Below are 18,639 nucleotides of genomic sequence, written 5' to 3'. Positions count from 1 at the left end.
CTGTTTTTTCTGTTCCTAAAGGTTATTCAAAGTTCTTACTTTTGTTCGTAAGTGTTGGCTCGGAACCGAAGGCAGGCTTCTTGTCAAGCTTTCAACCGAGCCCGGACCCACTATCATCATTGGTTTGGCTATTTATTCTATCTTTTATTTGCTTATCCAACGTCATTAATCATTTGTATTGATTTAACCCATATATCCGTAAAACTACATATAAATTCAATTGTTATCCATTTTAAGGGTAAACAATTAGACCAAGGACTAACAAGGTCACCTTGAATTGTTTAATTTGGCAAGCTCTATTATGGTGCTTAAACTGAACGATCAAACTAACTCTTGTCAAGCGTCCGCAATACAAAAAATTATTGTGTCATGCATTTAAGCAACTTGAACAACCTCTAAGTGTTCTATCTAAAGAACTAAAAATGATAGAAATAAGACGCAAAAGACCACCCTTAACTAATTTTTAATTCTCCTTTTACATTAACACCAAATATAAGATTAAAAAATTTATCAATGCTTGCATTATGTTTTTTGACATTGATATTAATGGAGGTGTTTCCAAGAATATCGTTGTTGACTATTATATACCTCGCATAGAAAATAATATTACTATAGTTATGGTTACATCACTTCAAACTGTGCTTTCCGTAGGTGTGGCATTATCCAATGTTTCTAATTACTATCGATTACTCCCTCTCTCTCAGTTAATTATGTGGTACTATTCAAATTTCGAGAGTGAAACTTTTGATCGTAATTCCGAATATAGAATTTTTAAATTTTTTTGAAATAAGATTTACATTTTACTTAAAAAAAAATACAATATAAGTAATAAGTAATAAAAAATGGCGGTAAGATAACTCGTTTGACTATATTATTTGGACATTCAATAAATGACAATCTTTGAAGAAAAAATAAATCGTGACATCATGTTAAATGCCCTTTTATCATGTGGTTGTTTATATATCTTGTAAAATAATTCTTGTTTCTTCCTCAACAGGATCCGTGGCGCAATGGTAGCGCGTCTGACTCCAGATCAGAAGGTTGCGTGTTCGATTCACGTCGGGTTCAATCCTCCCGATCCATACTAGATTCTCTATCTTTTTTGTTTTCCTACGCACTCTGCCTTGTCGTCGGACTAGTCAGTAGTCCCCACTTTATTTTTATGAAGTGCTTGCTCAGTTGAGTTGCTTGATATGTGCTAACAGCCTTGTACCTCTTTATTTATGTACTTTTTGGATATTAATGTTTCCTGGACAAGGAGAGAAAGGATGATATATAGCTTCTTGTGTGTTTAGTATATGATTGCTGCTAAGTGCTAGATACAGGTATTAGGAGCTTCGTTAACCAAATCACAATGAATTGAAGTGCTAAGCACCTTCACCTTGTTGAATGCGGGCATGCACAAGGTATAATGCAGACTATAATATAACTTTGATAGGATGAGCTACAAAAGGCAGATTGAGGATCTGGTATGGATCGGGAGGATTGAACCCGACGTGAATCGAACACTCAACCATCTGATCTGGAGTCAGACGCGCTACCATTGCGCCACTGATTCCATGTAGTTAAACTATGTAAAATGGAGAACAATTTGGATTAACATTTCAGTTCAGCTGGATGTAGCGAGTCCAGAAGTAACTATAATATCAGTAACTAGCTTCTCAAGAATTAAAGCTGCATTAATTCTCACTCCTATATTAAGCACCTCGGAATCAATTGTTATATGGAGTGTCATGCATATACTGGAAATATGCACTGTGATAGTATCAGAAAACGCTGCTCAAGCACTCTATTCTTGTATGCAGATACGTAAATATATACACGAGGGTCTTGGAGAATAAGACTCCGATCCAAAGTAGTCACTACCTAAATGAGATAACAATTACACCAACTCTATACAAATATACTTCAACAATTCCTACGTGGCATTACCCTAACAGGGCCATTCAAATTTTCATGGCAGAAGAAGCAAATACTCATATTTCATATACAAGAATTCAAATTATTCTGCATAAAAGAAATAAGGCAGCACTTAAAATGCAGTTGTTTAAAGCAAAAATTATTGAGAACAAAAAGAGCAAAATTTTCAAGAAGAGAGGATAACCAGTAGCAGTAAATGCTGCAGGTCACCTAACATTATGGTCAATTCACAAGAGGGACAACTGCAGCTTTTCTTAAACTGCTTACCACTGTTTCAAAGTCATCACTCATCACAAGCTGTGTTACCAAAATATCAAATAGATGCAACAATGATAACAAGTGCTGATACACAACAGCTGACATAAAATTAACAACAGACACAACTTTATCAATTCATAAAGCTGAACAAGACAACAATTTATAATGCCAAAGCAAAATAACAAGGAATAAAACATAGAGAAGCAGGTCTATCTACTGATTAACAAGAAAGTAAATCTTTCAAGGAAATGACTCAATTAAAGAGGGTAGGGGTATAATTAAACCAAAAGCAATAAGACTACAAGATCATGACTTCAGAAAGGAATTAGCCATTTTTGGCTTCAAGAACAATCAGCAACACAAATACCAATACTAAGGCATGTACTACAAAACTGGTGCCACTAAGCCATGGCCAAAAATCAATACAACAAGAAAATTTTACTTTGTAAGGAATATTGTTGATCAACTATAAGCATACAGTTTGTTTTCTTGAACTAAAAAGGGGCTGCACCTGAGATCATCTTGATCACAAGCTGCCTACGTAACCCCCAAACAAATCCTAAAGAGGGGATCAAGCCCACACGTAGTTCTTTACATATACAGTATTCATAATTCAATTGTATTGTTTTTTTTTTTTAACTAAGAAGGGGCTGCACCTGATCATCTTGGTCGCAGGCTGCCTACGTACCCCAAACAAATCCTAAAGGGAGATCAAGCCCGCACGTAGTTCTTTTACATATACAACAAATCAATTTTCTATTAAGAATAACCTATCTACTCTCTTCAGATTCAGCAGGTGCCTTCTGATTATTGCATCAATGTTCTACAATCAAATCGCGAATGTGTGGCTGTGTCTTGAATGCTGTCTTTCGACGGGGCCTGCGCAAAAGGGACATGTAACCACTTAGCTTCTTCCTTGTCTTTGTTGCAGGCTGGACATTGTTGGCTGATTTCAGAAAAGAATGATTCAAGAGCATGTCCGCAGTCCAACGCGAGCTCGGATTCTTGACCAGACAACTTCTCACAAAATCTTTTGCCTCTGCTGACAGTTTCGCATTCTCAAAACTTGGTTCCTCAGACGCGATTCGACGTAACACATCATCAACCTTAGAATTGGATGATTCCCAGAGGGGTTTCCCAGTGATCAACTCGTAGACAGTGCAGCCAAGAGCCCAGATGTCGACCTCAGGGCCGTACTCCTGCTTAAGCACGGATTCAGGTGCCATATACCTTTTAGTTCCTCTTAATCCCTGCTTTTGTGTCCAGCTCTGTTCCAAAGTCATAGCGAGCCCGAAATCTGCGATCTTGGCAATCTCTGTTGTATCATCATCAGTAGGAGTAGGAGTAACAAGTAGAATGTTGTGAGGCTTTAAGTCGCAGTGAATAATTCCCGCGCCATGAATGCGACTAAGCCCTAAAACGACGTTCTTGGTGTGTGTTTTAACTTCAACCTCTGCCATTCCTTTCCCTGAACAATTCAAACGATCAGCCAGACTTCCACCAGAAGCATATTCTAACAATAAGTTGTAGAGGAGAACACCGTCTTCTAGCGTAACTTTAACACCGAAAGAGCGAATAACGTGAGGAGAGTCCTCAAACATGCGGAGAAATTCCCTCTCTACTTGAAGCGATTCAGAACGACTGAGCATACAAGATTTTACCGCAATGAGTGATGGAATTAGAGTATGATGAACAGTACCGGCATCGAAATTGGTATCATCAGTGGAAGCTAAGGAGACAAAGCCAAACCCTCCTTTCCCCAATGTTCTCCCTCTCTTCCACATAACTTCTACTTCTTCTTCTATTTCCGCCATTAGAACTAACTAGGTTACTACCAACAATGTTTTGTGAATATCCTCTGTCTCTCGCCTCTGCTGCGCAGCGTAGTTTTTGTTGTAGTTTATTTTGGTTGCCTAAATGGGCTATTTAGTCTGCGTTTACCCTATTATATTCATTCCCAAATTCGCGTATTCCGTACGTCTCCTCTCCTATTCCTAAATGGAGTAGTACAAAATTTAAATATGTTACTACAATTTTAATTTATTGTTAGAAAATAATAAATTATTTTAAAGATGAAAAAACTGAAGAAATTTTATAACTCGTAAACACTTTTCTTTATAAAATTATCACCTTTTTAGGTGCGTCAATCTACATAACTTAATTAAGTTGTTCTCAATTTTACCATGGATATACACCAATAAAATGCAGATATTTAATTTCAAATGAGACTCATCAAGGTCATTTACCGAAATTTAGTATTTTTATTTTAAGGAAGACTAAAGAGCAACAATTAAAGGAAATATAGCAACTTGTTATGAAATACTTGATTATCGTGGATGTCCGTAACTCCTAAGGGAGTAACACCCACTACTCTTCTCCATTAACCTCCCACTACTTCTTACCATTATGGATGTAACTCCCACACCTCCATGATCTTCCCCCATGTTCTCAATAGTTAATACCATGTTTATGGGGTCCCTTTGTATTACCTATATCATCCTATAAATATAGGGTTTGGGCATCACATTGTACACACTTGAATACATAGAAGAAATAAGATTCTCTCCTCTCTGCATTGTTGTCTATTTTATTGTTCTATATTGTTACTTTGAGCTAAGTTTCGTAACACAACTCTCATTCATTAATAGGATTATTCTGAATATTTTCTCGGTTCCTATTTTTATACCTTACTAGAAGTAAAATATATTTAACTCAAAGTTCAATGATTATTCTTACTCATGAGATAATTACCTAATTTTTCCATCAGAAATTGTTAATTAACGTACTCTTGTTTAATATTGTAAATACTTTGTTTTTACTCATCATTTGTGATGTATAAATAAGAAATAAGTTTTATTTTTATTTTTATTTTTATATCCAAAAGCTCATTAACTATCCTCTTGACTTTTACTAAAAATATATAGAATAGTACTGCATAAATCATCAATAACAACAATTTATTTTAAAGCACAAGTTTGAATCATACTTTAGGAGATTTGAAAACTTTATTTAGCAATTGCTAATATATCTTTATTTTTTATTTTAGATATTTCTTTCAAATAACAACTTTTTAGTAATCTACCAAAAATAAAAAATAATATTACAGTAATTAGTTATCGAGTCTTCGAATGCAAGTCACGCCTGAAATCATTAGACATAGAATACGTCTGCGTAGGCGTCATGCCGAAAATCATTAGACATAGAATACGTTTGCCTAGGCGTCAACCATCACCTCGTCCAAAAATAAATCTGCTATCAAGCAACGTTCACAGCTTCAGGTGGATGCAAGTCATCAAAATAGATATGCACTACAAGAAAAAGCCTTATTAGGGACCAGCATTTAGCGACAAGTTTTAAATATGGTCCCTAAAAGTGTACTTATAGGGATGAGAATTTTTTTTGGTCTTTAAAAAGGAATTTTATCTTTTAAATACACGACCACACTTATTCTGGTCTATACAAAAGTTATGGTCTCTAATATCGATTTCAGCGGGATAGGGGCGCGAAACTGACAAAAACTAAAGTTAAAAAAGAAAAGAAGGAAAAGCTCCAAAAATTTCACCGTAATCCCTCCAAATTCTCTTTCACCCTAAAATCCCTCCAAAATACTAGTATTAGGCTAAAATCCCTGAGAGGCAGCCGCAAAACTTCATCAAAATGCACACAGTTGCAAAGAAATCAGAAGGGTAGTGTCTAAAATTCATCTCTCCAAGCGACTTTACACAAATTATACCATTGGATTATCCGCCTAAACAAGAGTAAGTTTAATTTCTTTCTCTTTAATCTATTCCATTTCTTTTTTCTTCTTCGAGCTTTTTTTCCAGATTGAATCAGAAATCGAAAAAAGGGTTCTGCAATTTTTTGGTTTCTTTAGTTGTTTTCTGCAATTGGTTATTTTGAATAATGATTTTTCTTGTGTGAGTGATAAAAGTAAGATTATTGGGTTTAAAATTGGGTGATCTTTATTGTGTGAGGAGAAATTTGTACAAAGAGGGGCTGTATGGTTGCTCGTAAATCATTAGACATTAGAGAATGTCAAACACCTAGAACTGAAATTTCACCAAAAATGGGTATTGGTTGTTCGTATTATGACTGCAATATGATTTATAATTTGGTTCATCATATCCCAACATTCAGTCATGGAATAGATTCTACTGTTTTTGTTTTTCAAGCAAATGGGGCTCAAATGTGAGTAATGATAAGGCAAAGAGAAGCCAGTCACGGAAAGGCTGCAAACACCGGGCATTTCCCCCTTTCTTTCCTTTTCCTTTTCTATGATTTGGAAGTTTTGACAGTTTAGGGATTTCTCCATTTCTTTCCTTTTTTCCTTTTCTATGAAAGCAGATTGAACTTTATTGTTTTTAGGCCTCTGATAGAGGGAGAATAAGAGGGAATGATGAAACAGAACGGGAAAATTTAAGTACTAAAAAGTTGGATTCTAATGTTATTACACCTGGAACGAAATTCATGGAACTGCTGTCATCTGCACTTCAATACTATGTACGTTTGAAAGTGAATGTAGACTCTGGTTGGCAGGGAATCAAGATAAGCGTACTTCTGTTGGACACTTGCTCTCATGCTCTATGGGATATCCTTTTTCCCTCATACATTATGGTTCTTCTATATCGTGATCTTTTTAGGTTATTCTCTCTTATGCTAGTGTGCTTGGTGAAGGGGAGCATACGATAATGTTTTATATTTGCTTGCAAAGGAATCTTCCAGGATTTGATCCTAATACACGACATTGCTTGTATGGTTTGGTAATTTGTGGCACCCTACTTTTCTTTCCTCCTCTTTTCTGTCGTACTCTACAGCAGCCTACTTGCCCTTTTTGCTTTATGCTGAAGTGTTCTTTCATGACGTCTTTCAAGTGTGTTCTTTTTACATATTTTCTGGTGCTTCCACAGGACGCAGACTTGATAATGCTGGCATTGGCGTCACATGAAATTCACTTTTCAATTCTAAGGGAGGTCAGTGTGTTTCTGAATGGATTGCATAATCTTTATTATTAACTTTAGGTTCCAATTGTTTCCCTGTTATCTGACGGTATTATCTGTTAATAACTATCAATTCAATAACTCTAGTAAGGGGATTAGCAAGCAAGTATGCGTCATGGACAAGGATACAACTAGGTTACAAGAGAGAACAAAAAATTAGTTGGCACGAGCTTGGCAGAGGAAGGATACATAGGAAAAACATGACAGTTTTAAGATACAAGTTCGAATTTTCAATGTTCAAGTGCAACCATATTAAGTATGAAATGCACGTCTTACTGTCCATCACATTTATAGTGGTGTAGCATATATCTATGAAGAACTAATTATTTTGAAAAGGTTATGGTTAAAAAGCGATGTCAGTTTGATTTAAATTGAAAATGTAAAAGACGAAAAATAGACAGCTAACTATGACCATATGTGTCCATATTATGTGCTTCTATAACTTAATGTAGTGATACATAGAAACTGTCCTGTGGTCACAGTCCACATGTATGATAATGTGGTCAATTTGTCCCTCTTTCTTTCCATGTTGATAAAGATATAGTTGTATGTAAATCATGTGAATGGCAATATTTCCCTTTCTGTTAACCTAATCAAATTATTTAAGTACCTGGTATTATCTATTTCCTTGTTGTATCGTACCAAATAAATGCTTTTCCAGCAAATACTTCAAAAGATTGCTGCTTACAGTATGTCCAATCTTACCTATACTGAACATTACATTATATTATACTATACTATACTATGCTATATCTTTCTAAATTTCTGTTGCTGGATCTTTTCAGTTTCTTAAAGTATGGGTACTCAGAGATTATTTGTGATACGAACTTCAAATTCCAGATCCAACTGTCAAACTAGACCTGGAGCGACTGATAGATGATTTTGTTTTCATGTGTTTATTTGTTGGAAATGATTTTCATCCCATGTGCCATCTTTGGAGATATAAGAGGTTTGTATTCTTTGGATGTTAATTAGTGCTTTTCTCATTTAGCCTACAGTACTAGTTGCCCTTTGGTTTTTGGAGCTAGAATTTTGCTGGCAAAGAGGTGTCCGTATTGAATGTATCTCCTTTGTCCCATACGCTTCTATTCTGAATGTTCTTTTAATTGTGAACCTACAGGGAGCCATTAACTTACTCATTGATGTCTACAAGAAGGAATTTGTCAATATGGGTGGCTATCTTACTAATTCTTGTTAGGTACAGAATAGTCTGCTTCTCTGTGTTGCTCCATTTTTCATTTCCGACCTACGCCACGTTTCCATATGTACTTTCTGTCTTACCATTTGCTCGTTTGTATAACAATTGTGAAGGCTATTGTGATGATTCATTGTATGAAGCAGACGTGACCCTAGTTTGTCTGAAATATGCAAGGTCTGGTCTTTATTGATGTTAAATTTATAGGTGTGTGTGAAGGTTTGTAAATCTTGTAGCCAATCATTAACTAGTTTTAATGCCTGACAGAACTTCTCTGGCTCTAAAGTTGTCTAATCTGCATGATATGTTTGAAGCACTTAGTAGTTGTATTTGATTATGGGCTTTGCCTATTCATTACTGCAGGTTAATTTGGAGAGGGCGGGGCACTTTATACAAGCCATTGGTTCTTATGAGAATGCTGTCTTTAGGAAGCGTATCCAGGTTTGTCTGTGATGTCATTATATCATGCCATCCCAGTTTTAGTAGATGTGGGGTTCTTTTGGCTCCTATCTCTTAACCTTTGTTTTGTACTTTTGCTACAATTTGTGTGGTCACCTCTTAGTGACGTGTTTTCTTTTTGTTTTAGTTGAACTCTTTATGCAATATCTGTGGTTCTATCTTCTCTGTCAGAAACGGAAGCATCATCGTTTCGTCAATTCACGTACCTACTAGATCTATTGTTCTTTTCCTCTACCGTAATTTAGATATTAAAATAATACCACATGCTTCTGAATAATGAGTGCACGTGATATCTTACGCGAATATCACATAGTATGCATGCTTTTCGCCTCGATGATGGCATAGCGGCAAATCTGTGAGATCTGTTAGGCTTAAGCTGACAATACGTATCATGAACTTGGCTGTGACTAAATTATGACAAACCAATCTAAGTTAATAAGATGAAAGGGAACAATAGTGTCTAGCCATTAACTTTCTGTTGCTTCTTTTTTCTTTGTTATTTTTATAATCTTCTGTTTACCTCTGATTTTGTTCCGTCTACACTGTTATATATAGTTTTTATAACTGAAATTTCTTATTTCTTCTACAGGTTTTGGATATTGAAGTTTACTAGAAGCAAATTTTTGAAGACATACAGATTAACCATCATTTTACTGGGAGTTTCAAGAAAATTTTCATTACAATCGAGGGATATTAGTGATATGTAATTTTTTGCTAAATTTTTATGAACACAATATTGTGATTAGCTTACATTATTGATGTACGGTGCAACTAAATGATGTTGATCATTTTTGGCATTATTTTATGAAAGCAACATCATCTATATCTTAATATTCCAAATTTTCTAGTTGCAAATTGAATGTGATTTAGGGACTTGTGACTTGTTTCTGTAGGGACTAGACTGTTAGTCCTTAAATCCTTTTTAGGAGTGGAAAACTTGGTTGCTAAATCTGTAACTTTGTAGTACAGACCTGTTCGACTTAGGGACCAGCTTTAAATTTCTCCGAAAAGATATAACGGGCAGCTTCTAACTGGCCGCGAAACGTTTTAACGACCACATTTAAGCTAGTCCCGAAAATATTTTAAGGACCAGAAATTTAGTCCCTAAATATGCAAATAGGCACCAGTAAAATGGTCCTTAAAAACCATTTAAGGGCTAGTTTTAAACTGGTCGTGAAACAGTTTTAGCGACCAGCACCGTATCTTGTCCTTAATGATCTTTAGCGGCGGAAGCTATAAGGACCAGATTAGCTGGTCGCTATTGACCATTTGGGACCAATTTCTTACTTTTAGGGACCAGTTTTCCCTTCGCTATCGAGCATTTTTCTTGTAGTGATGGGCATTCCTCTTTACAAAAACATCTCCTCCTATTTTGCATAATCTTCCGGTTCTACCTTCTTCTATAGATGCCACACTTCACAACAAGGGTTCTAGGTGTCACTAAAGTATATGTATTAACAATATAACAAAACTATGTCACAATTTGACTTGTCCTCTCTGATTATTTATGAAATGCTTTTTAAGTGACTCATGATACTTAGGTAAAGTTAATTAATTTTTCGCTAAAAAATATTTTAATGACTTTGGTGCGATAAAGGTATTATAAATAGTAAAACTTTCAACTACAGCATATTTTATATATAGTTGTTCATGTCTATCTTGTGGCTCACTTTTATGTCCCTGTAAATCTTGTAGGAAAAAAAGAAAAAAAAAGATAGCCAAAAAAAGCAAAAAGAAAGGGGGACCTAAGAATCGGGGAAATTGAACCCGACGTGAATCGAACACGCAACCTTCTGATCTGGAGTCAGACGCGCTACCATTGCGCCACGGATCCCTTGCTGTTTGTCAACTGAGAAAATTATATTAAAATGGAAAATTTGGATTAACATTTCACCTGGATGTAGCGAGTCCAGAAGTAACTATAATAGCAGTAAGCCAGTAATTAGCTACTCGAGAATTAAAGCTGCATTAATTATCACTCCTAAATTTTTATTAAAAAAATTAGCAAGTGCGAAATAATAATTAAATTTGACTCCGATTTCAGTTAAAGGTTGGTGATTCTGTGAGTCTTTTCCTTAGCACCTTATATATACACTTTTTTTTCTTCCTATTATCAGCTTTACATTTACTGGTTTACTCATTGATGCGATCATCCATTCGAGTAACTCCTGTTCCAGTGAGGGGATCATCCATTGAATTTCAAATTGTGTAAAGCTCTTTTATCAACATTGAATTTTACACTGGCAAGCTTCACGATTGGGCTCACAAATTCAAATGAACCCGTTGTTTTCATCTCGAACTATGTATACATATCCAAAAGGATAATATACTATTAGATATAAAAGATCATACTCAGTATGAACCAAAGGGTGAACTAAGAGTATTTCTGTTAATTCATAACTAGTAGCCGTACCCGCGCGTTGCGCGGTCAATATTAAAAAAATATTTGTTACTCTGTTAATTTTTCGATATTACGTTTGGAATTATCACAATCATTTGATTATCCTATTCTATATAAATAGAATAGATATTGTCTAAATTTTAATAAATAAAATATCCATTAAATTAAAGGGAATTATATAGTCATCAAATAATTTTTCGTTATGTATTTTTATTTATTATATTATCCAATATTTAGTATAATTATATTGTTAATAAAAATTATGACACTTGTCATTATAACATTTCTTTGCCTCTCATATTATATATATATATATATATATATATATAGATATAGATTTCTTTGACTCTCCTATTATATATATTATATATTATATATTATACATATATTATATTATATTATATTATATAAATAGATTTTTCGTTTTTTTATTTTAAAATAATTTTAAAACTCTAATTTGAAACTACTCCCCAATATGAATTAGTAATTCATTATTTTATTTAATTTCGTTTTTTATTTTAAAATTATTTTAAAACTCCAACTTGAAACTACTTCATGATTTGAATGGATAGTTTTTCTTCTCTTTTTTCGTTTTTTTATTGCTTTTTCTTTTAACATAATTTAAAAACTCAAACTTGAAACTACTCCCACCCAATTTGAATGGGTAGTTATTTTTAATATATTTATTTTTCGTTGTTTTTTTATCATATTTAATTATATGATATCTATATTTATTAATCCAAATAAAGTAATCAATTACTATATATATATNAAGATATTTGTATTTATTAATTCAAATAAAGTAACCAATTAATATATATATATATATATATTTAAATTCAAAACTGATAACTAATAACTAATTATGCCATGTGGCATTTTTTTAGGTTGCCACTTGGCTTAAGGAGAGGGCTTTTTCCTCTCCTTTTAATTATATATAGATATAGACAAGTGTTATACGTTCTAACCAGGCAAAAAGCTGTATTTGCTGTTAAGTACATCAAAGACAGTTTGCTCACCTGAAACTCATAGTTCATAGCAGATAGACTTATGTACATAATAAACAACTCAGAGTTTCATGCAAAAAAATGTTTTTTCTTCAGTCTAGTTCAAATGACAACCTCAGATATGAGCGACGAAATAATCACTGTTGTCAATTTCAGATTCCAGGTCACCTTCCATGTCATCGGGGTCGATTGGTGCCCCAGCAGGAGCTTGCCCAGGTTTTGACCCTTCTCCAATGATCTTTGCCTCTTGTATGATCCGCATTATATCTTCCACTCTTTGCTGTGCCTGGTCTGAACTCGTTTTCTCGCCATCCATCAAGTTTTTCGGCAGATTCTTTAGAAACCAGGAATGTTTCTTTATCTCTGGAATGGTGATCCTCTGCAGTATATTGAACCCATCTTTAGTATATACACAGCTGACAGATTTTATTAACAAGAAAGCTTGTGTCTAACGTGTAAAATATATTCAAATAAGATGCTTTTCCCATAAACTGAATATGTAGGTAAAATAGTAGATCTTAATGGTGTTAAGATATGGACATTGAGCCTAACTCAACCCAAAAGTTAGCTCATGAGGTGAGGATTGCCCAAGCCATATAAGGAGACCAAGTCCCCCATCCCTTAGCCGATGTGGGAGACTCAACACCCCCGGCACATCCAGGCCTGCCAACTGGAACGTGGACAATATAATATGGGGGCCCCAACATCGGTGAAACAAAGAATTGGGATGGGTCCGGCTCTGATACCATGATAAGAATGGACCTTGGACCTAACTTAGGCCCAAGGTCCATTCTTATCAAATGGTATATAACGTGTATTGAACACCGTTTATCGGGGATTTTTTTTACTTATTTCAAGTTTGAATACCCAAAATGAAATTCCTGGCTTCGCCACTGCTCTAGCTAGTGAGTAAATGAAACTTACCATTGATGGATTCGCAACAAAGATTCGAGAAAGAAGGTTCTTGCAATCTGCAGATATTCTTATATAATCGGGTATGGAGAACTGGGCACTCATTATTCTCTGGAAAAGGAAACAAACAGTTCTTAATCTGCTAATTGAGACAATAGTGGATTGAACATTGTTCAGGAGATGAGCTTACTTAGTTCAAACCTGAAATCAAAGAATTTATAAACTCACCCCAATAGTTTTACGGAAATTTCTAGGATCGTCAGGATCTTCAAAGGGGTAGGCTCCTACTAACATCACATACAGCGTCACCCCACATGACCACACATCTGCAACCTGAAAATGCTAGACTTCAAAATATGCAGAATACTTCAATTGAAGTAACTCAAAATGAACCAGATATATCAAACGTTCAGAAAGGCAATGATAAATGAGCTAGCAAGTTCTTACCAAAATGTAGTGTTCCATTTTTATTTTTATTTTGGTTTGATAAGTTCTAACTGGAAGATTTGCTTTAGGCCTAAATATTTAGCCAGAACTAACTAGGCTGCATCAAATGGTTCAGCTCTAAATCAGCAGGATTCAACACTAGGGTAGTTCTTGTGCGAACAAAATACTAGTACAAGTTCAACTGGTTCTTCATCAGATTTTGTCATGGTTTTTTAAGCATGTAGTAGCTACCATATATTTAGTTTCAAACAAGTAAAAGATCAGTACTTCATCCATAAATTTACTTATCTTTACTAAACATCTTTTTTGCAAAAAATTTAAAGTATATCCACTACTGCAATTAGGGGTGTTCATAAAAACCCGAAAAACCGAACCAAACCGAAAACCAAACCAAACCGACCAAAAAAACCGATACTTTTTGGTTTGGTTTGGTTTTGGTTTTGAATTTTAAAAACCGATCAAATTTGGTTTGGTTTTGGTTTAATTCAGAAAAAAACCGACTATAGGAGTAACTATTTTAAATTTATTATTACACCTATATATATGTATATTTTTATACAAAGTTTCAAAAATTTTATTGTAAATGTTAATAGTTTGCCACTTTTAGTATAGTTCTTTACCTTTACATTCTAGTTTGATTGGTAGTTTTCTTTTGTTAAGTGTAAGAATCCATTTCGTGTTAAAAATAGTATATTTTTAATTGAGTCCTTAAATTATTTATCACTATTTGATTCAATTATCATCAATATATCTTGGTAAATAATAGATTTTTCAAAGGGAAATTGATTTGATAGTGTTACGTTGAAAATGTGGTCGCTGGAGTATGTGTTTGGTAGTGTACGTCTTATATTTAAGAAAAAACCGACAAATAATCGAAAAAACCGAAAAACCGACAAAACCCGACATAAACCGAATCGAGAAAAAATCGACTTAATTGGTTTGGTTTGGTTCTAATATTTGAAAAACCGACTTACTTGGTTTGGTTTCTTTTTAGGGAAAAACCGATCCAAACCGAACCATGAACACCCCTAACTGCAATATTTAGTTAAAAGCCAAATATACCGTCTGTGCAAGCAAACATAGGCCCCTATGGCAGATTAGTGAAAGGGAAATCGATAAATAAAGTTATGAGCGTAATGCAATTCGTGTGATGCTTCAGGTTTTGCCAGAGAATTCTTCAAGATTCTAATGTATACCTTCCCGTCATATTCCTTCCGTGACAGGACCTCTGGAGCAATGTAAGCAGGTGTTCCTACTGTTGACTTGGGTTGTGAATGCAATAATCCAGACTGCATGATTAAGAAAATCGTAAATAACAAATGTAATGTCCTGCTAGATAATGATAGGAGTAGTAGATAACTTCTCAACTAGAGGGCAGGAAACCTTGGAGTAACCGAAATCACATATTTTTAGACGTGGTGTTGGGCTTCCGTCAAGGAGTGTGTTTTCCAGTTTCAAATCTCTGTGACAGATCTCCTGCAGTAAAATACAAGTAATGCTCGAGAAGACTATTACATGAGCAGATGAATATCATAAAAGAACAAAAAAATAGCAGTTTCATTGTTGTACCATTGAATGACAGCAGGGAGATATTAGCTGTTGGAAGAAAAAGCGAGCCTGTTTAATTGGTAGCACAAAATGAAATGGTAAGGATAACATTTCCTTCTCACCAAATAGAGTAACAGAATAAGTAGGATATGTTATAACCTCATCTTCACTAAATCTTCCCGCACTGCATATTCTAGCAAAAAGTTCTCCCCCTGCTGCATATTCCATCACAATTGCTATATGTGTAGGAGTTAACAATACCTGTAACAGAAGGGCCATACCATGTTAATTATGACACAGCAAGATGCAATAAAGCGCTTTAATAGTTGTGAATTAGTGATTGTGCATACCACAGAAGTTAACCTTTAAGCGTAAAGATCACAGCTGCTGAAAAGGGTTATGCAAAACAGTGGTAATTTCCTTGGAGACATATTTCTAGATTTTATTGGGATAATCATGTTAGAGAATCCAAAACATTGGAATGAAACGGATACATATGAGGTGAGATTAGATAGCGAGAATTGACCCCAACTAACTTGGGATTAAGGCGTTGTTGTAGTAAGCCTTCAAGTCAAGAAAACAAGATGATTTTACCTCTTTAAATCTGATAATGTTTGGATGCCTTAATGATCTATGATTTATGATTTCCCTCTGTACATTCTCGTCAATCTGAAACAACAAACGAATATAAATCATTTAAAAGAACACGATAACCTTTTTAGTACGCTTATAGCAAGTAACTGGAGATAAAGCATATGTCATTTTTTTTACATGAAACCAGTAAATTAGTAGAAATGTACTGGAGCTTTTTCAGTACCAACAATGTTGCTCCGTGCAGAATATTGCCAAGTGATTCGATTATAAAACAAATCAGACAGCAATACCAGCTATCACACTAACTCGGTCAAGAAACCAAGATCAATCAACTACGCCTCAACATCAAACAATAATTGGGGTCAATGAATCAAGAAAAATAAGCAAAGAAAGAGTGGAGCAGGGCGAAATTTCATCAACATCAATCAAAAACTCCCAAGTCCAACTCAATTTCCCAAAATTCCAAACGACAGCCTAAATTCAGTGCCAAAATGCATGTAAACCCCTTCACAATACACTAAGATGCAATGACCAAACTTAACCTCAAAAAGAATTGAATTAATATAAGTAAGAAAGACCAAACATAACCTCAAATTAAGCATTTAAAGAATATAGCCATTAAACTCTCAACTTAATCATGACAAAGTTAACAAATACTATTAAAAATGAGTTTGACAAGGAATAAAAACTACCTTGTTCCCTCTTTCTATGTATTTAACAGCAAGAAGCTCCTTTGTTTTCTTGTCCCTCACTAGCCTTGCCACCCCAAAATTACCAGAACCTAGTTCTTTTAATGCCTCATACCTTTCCTCCATCTCAACTCAATTTTGTCTCTGCTGACACTATTTATAAATGATTAAATCTTAAGTATTAAAATGTGCAAAACGTTGGGAACCTGAGCACGTGGATACATTATACGACACGAATTTAATTAAGGGGTTGGATTCAAAGTTTAATCACACAATGTCTTCAAGACTGTGTCAGACTGACACTTGTATATGCTTATGCAATAGCTTAAGTTTGTACATAGGGTGTAAGATATCAAAAACAGTACCAGCCATTTTAGCTTTAAAAATTTTATTTTGACTCCTCAGTTTTTCAATAAATTATCTTATGACTGTTCCAATAGATTTGGTGACATTCCAAAATCTTTGAAATATCAATACTTCTATATCAATTTTCTGGACAAATGTTAGATGTACACATGTTATCTGAATTTGAGAACTTCTGGTCGACGAATGATGTTTATGTCACTGTCATGTTTCTTGACAGTGACTTTATTTTCCCAAATAAAATCGCCGACTTACTTGTACTATTTTTCTTTGATTACTCTACTTACTTCTCTTTCGTTTTTCCAAGCCTAGATGCACTGGTTAGGAGGTGTGAGCAGTTTACTTTGGCAGGTACGAGAAGAGTCAGAGGGCGTCCTAAGAAGTGTTGGGGTGAGGTGATCAGGCAAGACATGGTGCGGCTTCAGATTTTCGAGGACATGGCTCTTGATAGGAACATGTGGAGGTCGAGCATTAGGGTGGTAGGCTAGGGGGTAGTCGAGAATTCTTCCCTCTTTATACCGGGTAGTCTGATAGAATTTTGTTTAGGTTTGTTAGCAGTCTATGTTGTGTTCACATTGTTGTTTTGCATAGTTTTGTGTTATTGTCCTTTCACTTATTCGTTGTTGTTATTTTCTTTCTGGCACATTTTGCTGTTACATGCCTTTTCTTTTGTTTCTTTTATGACATTATTGTCTCTCTTGTCGAGCCAAGAGTCTCCGGGAAACAGCCTCTATACCCTTTTCGGGGTAGGGGTAAGGTCTGCGTACACTCTACTCTCCCCAGACCCCACTAGTGAGATTTTACTGGGTATGTTGTTGTTGTTTTTCCAAGCCGGCCATACCTCACTCCCAAGTTATTTCACTTGTTTCAATTTTACTTCTCTCAAAGGATTCAAGAACCAAAGTGCTTGAGCATTCAATCCCTTTCGTGCAGGTGTAAAGTTGCATACTTGGAAAAAGAACAGGAATTAAAACAAAAGTAGAAACCTAATTTAAGATTTGATATTTTCTAGATTTTTTCTTAATTTTCATCTAAAATCCTTTATTTCTAAAGAATGACACTATTTTCTTATCAGAAAATGATAACTTTTAAAATTGGAAATAATTTAACTTAACTTTTTATTTTATCTTTAGTGATAAATTTTGGGATATTTACGCAAATAGTCGGCCATATTCATTATTTACTTTTTCTAGTTATATACATAGATTATACATTGATTATACATATATAATACATAAATTATACACACATTACACCTCCACGGGTTATTTTTATGTTAAAGTGGTTGGATAGATGGCTATTTGGATTTATTCTTCATAAATCTTTATAATCACATAAATGCTAATATATTTTAAATATTTTATAGCAGCACATATATTATGACAAATTTAAGACCACATCTATCAAAAGTCTTTTTCTCTTTCTTAAATTTTAGTTCCATCAAACTACACCATATATATAAATTAATGGAGAAAAATTTATTTTGGGATTTGACATTTTCTAAATTCTTGAATTCATGTCTAAAATCATATTTAGCGTAATAGTAGAAAGCTAAATTGTTTAAAGTTTGATATTTGATTTTTTCTTATATTCATGTCTAGAATCATATATAAATAATTTTTCTGGTTTCTACCCAAATTGGGTTTACTATTATTAATATGGATATTATTACCTATTTTCGGGGCGACTCAACAGAACTTGTGGCCTAACGCGAAACCATATTGAGAGACCCTTAAATTTATTTTATAAAAATTCTACACTAACAACAAAATTTGCTTTCGAAACAACAAATTAATCATTCAAGACAAAGAAAAATAGTGAATTTCAAAAAAAAAAAAAAAAAAGGGAA

General features: G+C 34.4%; 3 protein-coding genes and 3 non-coding genes across 7 annotated transcripts; 2 read left to right on the top strand and 4 right to left on the bottom strand.

The window, feature by feature from the left end:
* The first annotated feature begins 996 nt into the window (after positions 1–996).
* Positions 997–1,068, top strand: TRNAW-CCA. Its single transcript has one exon. It is a non-coding gene; the product is annotated as a tRNA-Trp (tRNA).
* Positions 1,069–1,486: 418 nt separating this feature from the next.
* TRNAW-CCA lies at positions 1,487–1,558 on the bottom strand. Its single transcript has one exon. It is a non-coding gene; the product is annotated as a tRNA-Trp (tRNA).
* A 1,365-nt stretch (positions 1,559–2,923) lies between these two features.
* LOC109217339 (mitogen-activated protein kinase kinase kinase ANP1-like) lies at positions 2,924–4,065 on the bottom strand. The gene has a single exon (XM_019381579.1). It carries the CDS (start codon positions 3,990–3,992, stop codon positions 2,994–2,996), a length of 999 nt encoding a protein of 332 aa, XP_019237124.1. The 5' UTR covers positions 3,993–4,065; the 3' UTR covers positions 2,924–2,993.
* Positions 4,066–5,657: 1,592 nt separating this feature from the next.
* On the top strand, positions 5,658–9,654 carry LOC109217343. Of its 2 annotated transcripts, XR_002066618.1 has the most exons (7): positions 5,658–5,936; positions 6,839–6,938; positions 7,086–7,148; positions 7,961–8,124; positions 8,296–8,373; positions 8,734–8,811; positions 9,419–9,654. XR_002066618.1 is itself a non-coding variant. In XM_019381584.1 (6 exons), exons 3-6 carry the CDS (start codon positions 8,066–8,068, stop codon positions 9,534–9,536), a joined length of 333 nt encoding a protein of 110 aa, XP_019237129.1. In that variant the 5' UTR covers positions 5,662–5,936; positions 7,086–7,148; positions 7,961–8,065; the 3' UTR covers positions 9,537–9,654. The 2 variants fall into 2 exon arrangements, 1 of the variants encoding a protein (XP_019237129.1); XM_019381584.1 differs by lacking the exon at positions 6,839–6,938 and having other exon boundaries at positions 5,662–5,936.
* Positions 9,655–10,591: 937 nt separating this feature from the next.
* Positions 10,592–10,663, bottom strand: TRNAW-CCA. The gene has a single exon. It is a non-coding gene; the product is annotated as a tRNA-Trp (tRNA).
* A 1,551-nt stretch (positions 10,664–12,214) lies between these two features.
* On the bottom strand, positions 12,215–16,553 carry LOC109217338 (serine/threonine-protein kinase SAPK3-like). The gene is made up of 9 exons (XM_019381578.1): positions 16,431–16,553; positions 15,739–15,813; positions 15,304–15,405; positions 15,166–15,213; positions 14,980–15,072; positions 14,793–14,885; positions 13,378–13,482; positions 13,162–13,260; positions 12,215–12,616 (listed from the first exon to the last, which is right to left on the bottom strand). Exons 1-9 carry the CDS (start codon positions 16,551–16,553, stop codon positions 12,353–12,355), a joined length of 1,002 nt encoding a protein of 333 aa, XP_019237123.1. The 3' UTR covers positions 12,215–12,352.
* Positions 16,554–18,639: the final 2,086 nt, after the last annotated feature.

Source organism: Nicotiana attenuata, unplaced genomic scaffold (assembly GCF_001879085.1).
Source record: "Nicotiana attenuata strain UT unplaced genomic scaffold, NIATTr2, whole genome shotgun sequence".
In the NCBI taxonomy this organism is placed as follows: Eukaryota; Viridiplantae; Streptophyta; class Magnoliopsida; order Solanales; family Solanaceae; genus Nicotiana; species Nicotiana attenuata.
This window is presented reverse-complemented; position numbering and strand designations above follow the sequence as displayed.

Coding starts and splice junctions, on each gene's coding strand:
- LOC109217338 (XM_019381578.1), bottom strand. CDS start 16,553: ATGGAGGAAAGGTATGAGGCATTAAAAGAACTAGGTTCTGGTAATTTT. Junction 15,814..16,430: donor ACATAGAAAGAGGGAACAAG/GTAGTTTTTATT, acceptor TTGTTGTTTCAG/ATTGACGAGAATGTACAGAG. Junction 15,406..15,738: donor ACATTATCAGATTTAAAGAG/GTAAAATCATCT, acceptor CTTCTGTTACAG/GTATTGTTAACTCCTACACA.
- LOC109217339 (XM_019381579.1), bottom strand. CDS start 3,992: ATGGCGGAAATAGAAGAAGAAGTAGAAGTTATGTGGAAGAGAGGGAGA.
- LOC109217343 (XM_019381584.1), top strand. CDS start 8,066: ATGTGTTTATTTGTTGGAAATGATTTTCATCCCATGTGCCATCTTTGG. Junction 8,125..8,295: donor CATCTTTGGAGATATAAGAG/GTTTGTATTCTT, acceptor GTGAACCTACAG/GGAGCCATTAACTTACTCAT. Junction 8,374..8,733: donor ATCTTACTAATTCTTGTTAG/GTACAGAATAGT, acceptor TCATTACTGCAG/GTTAATTTGGAGAGGGCGGG.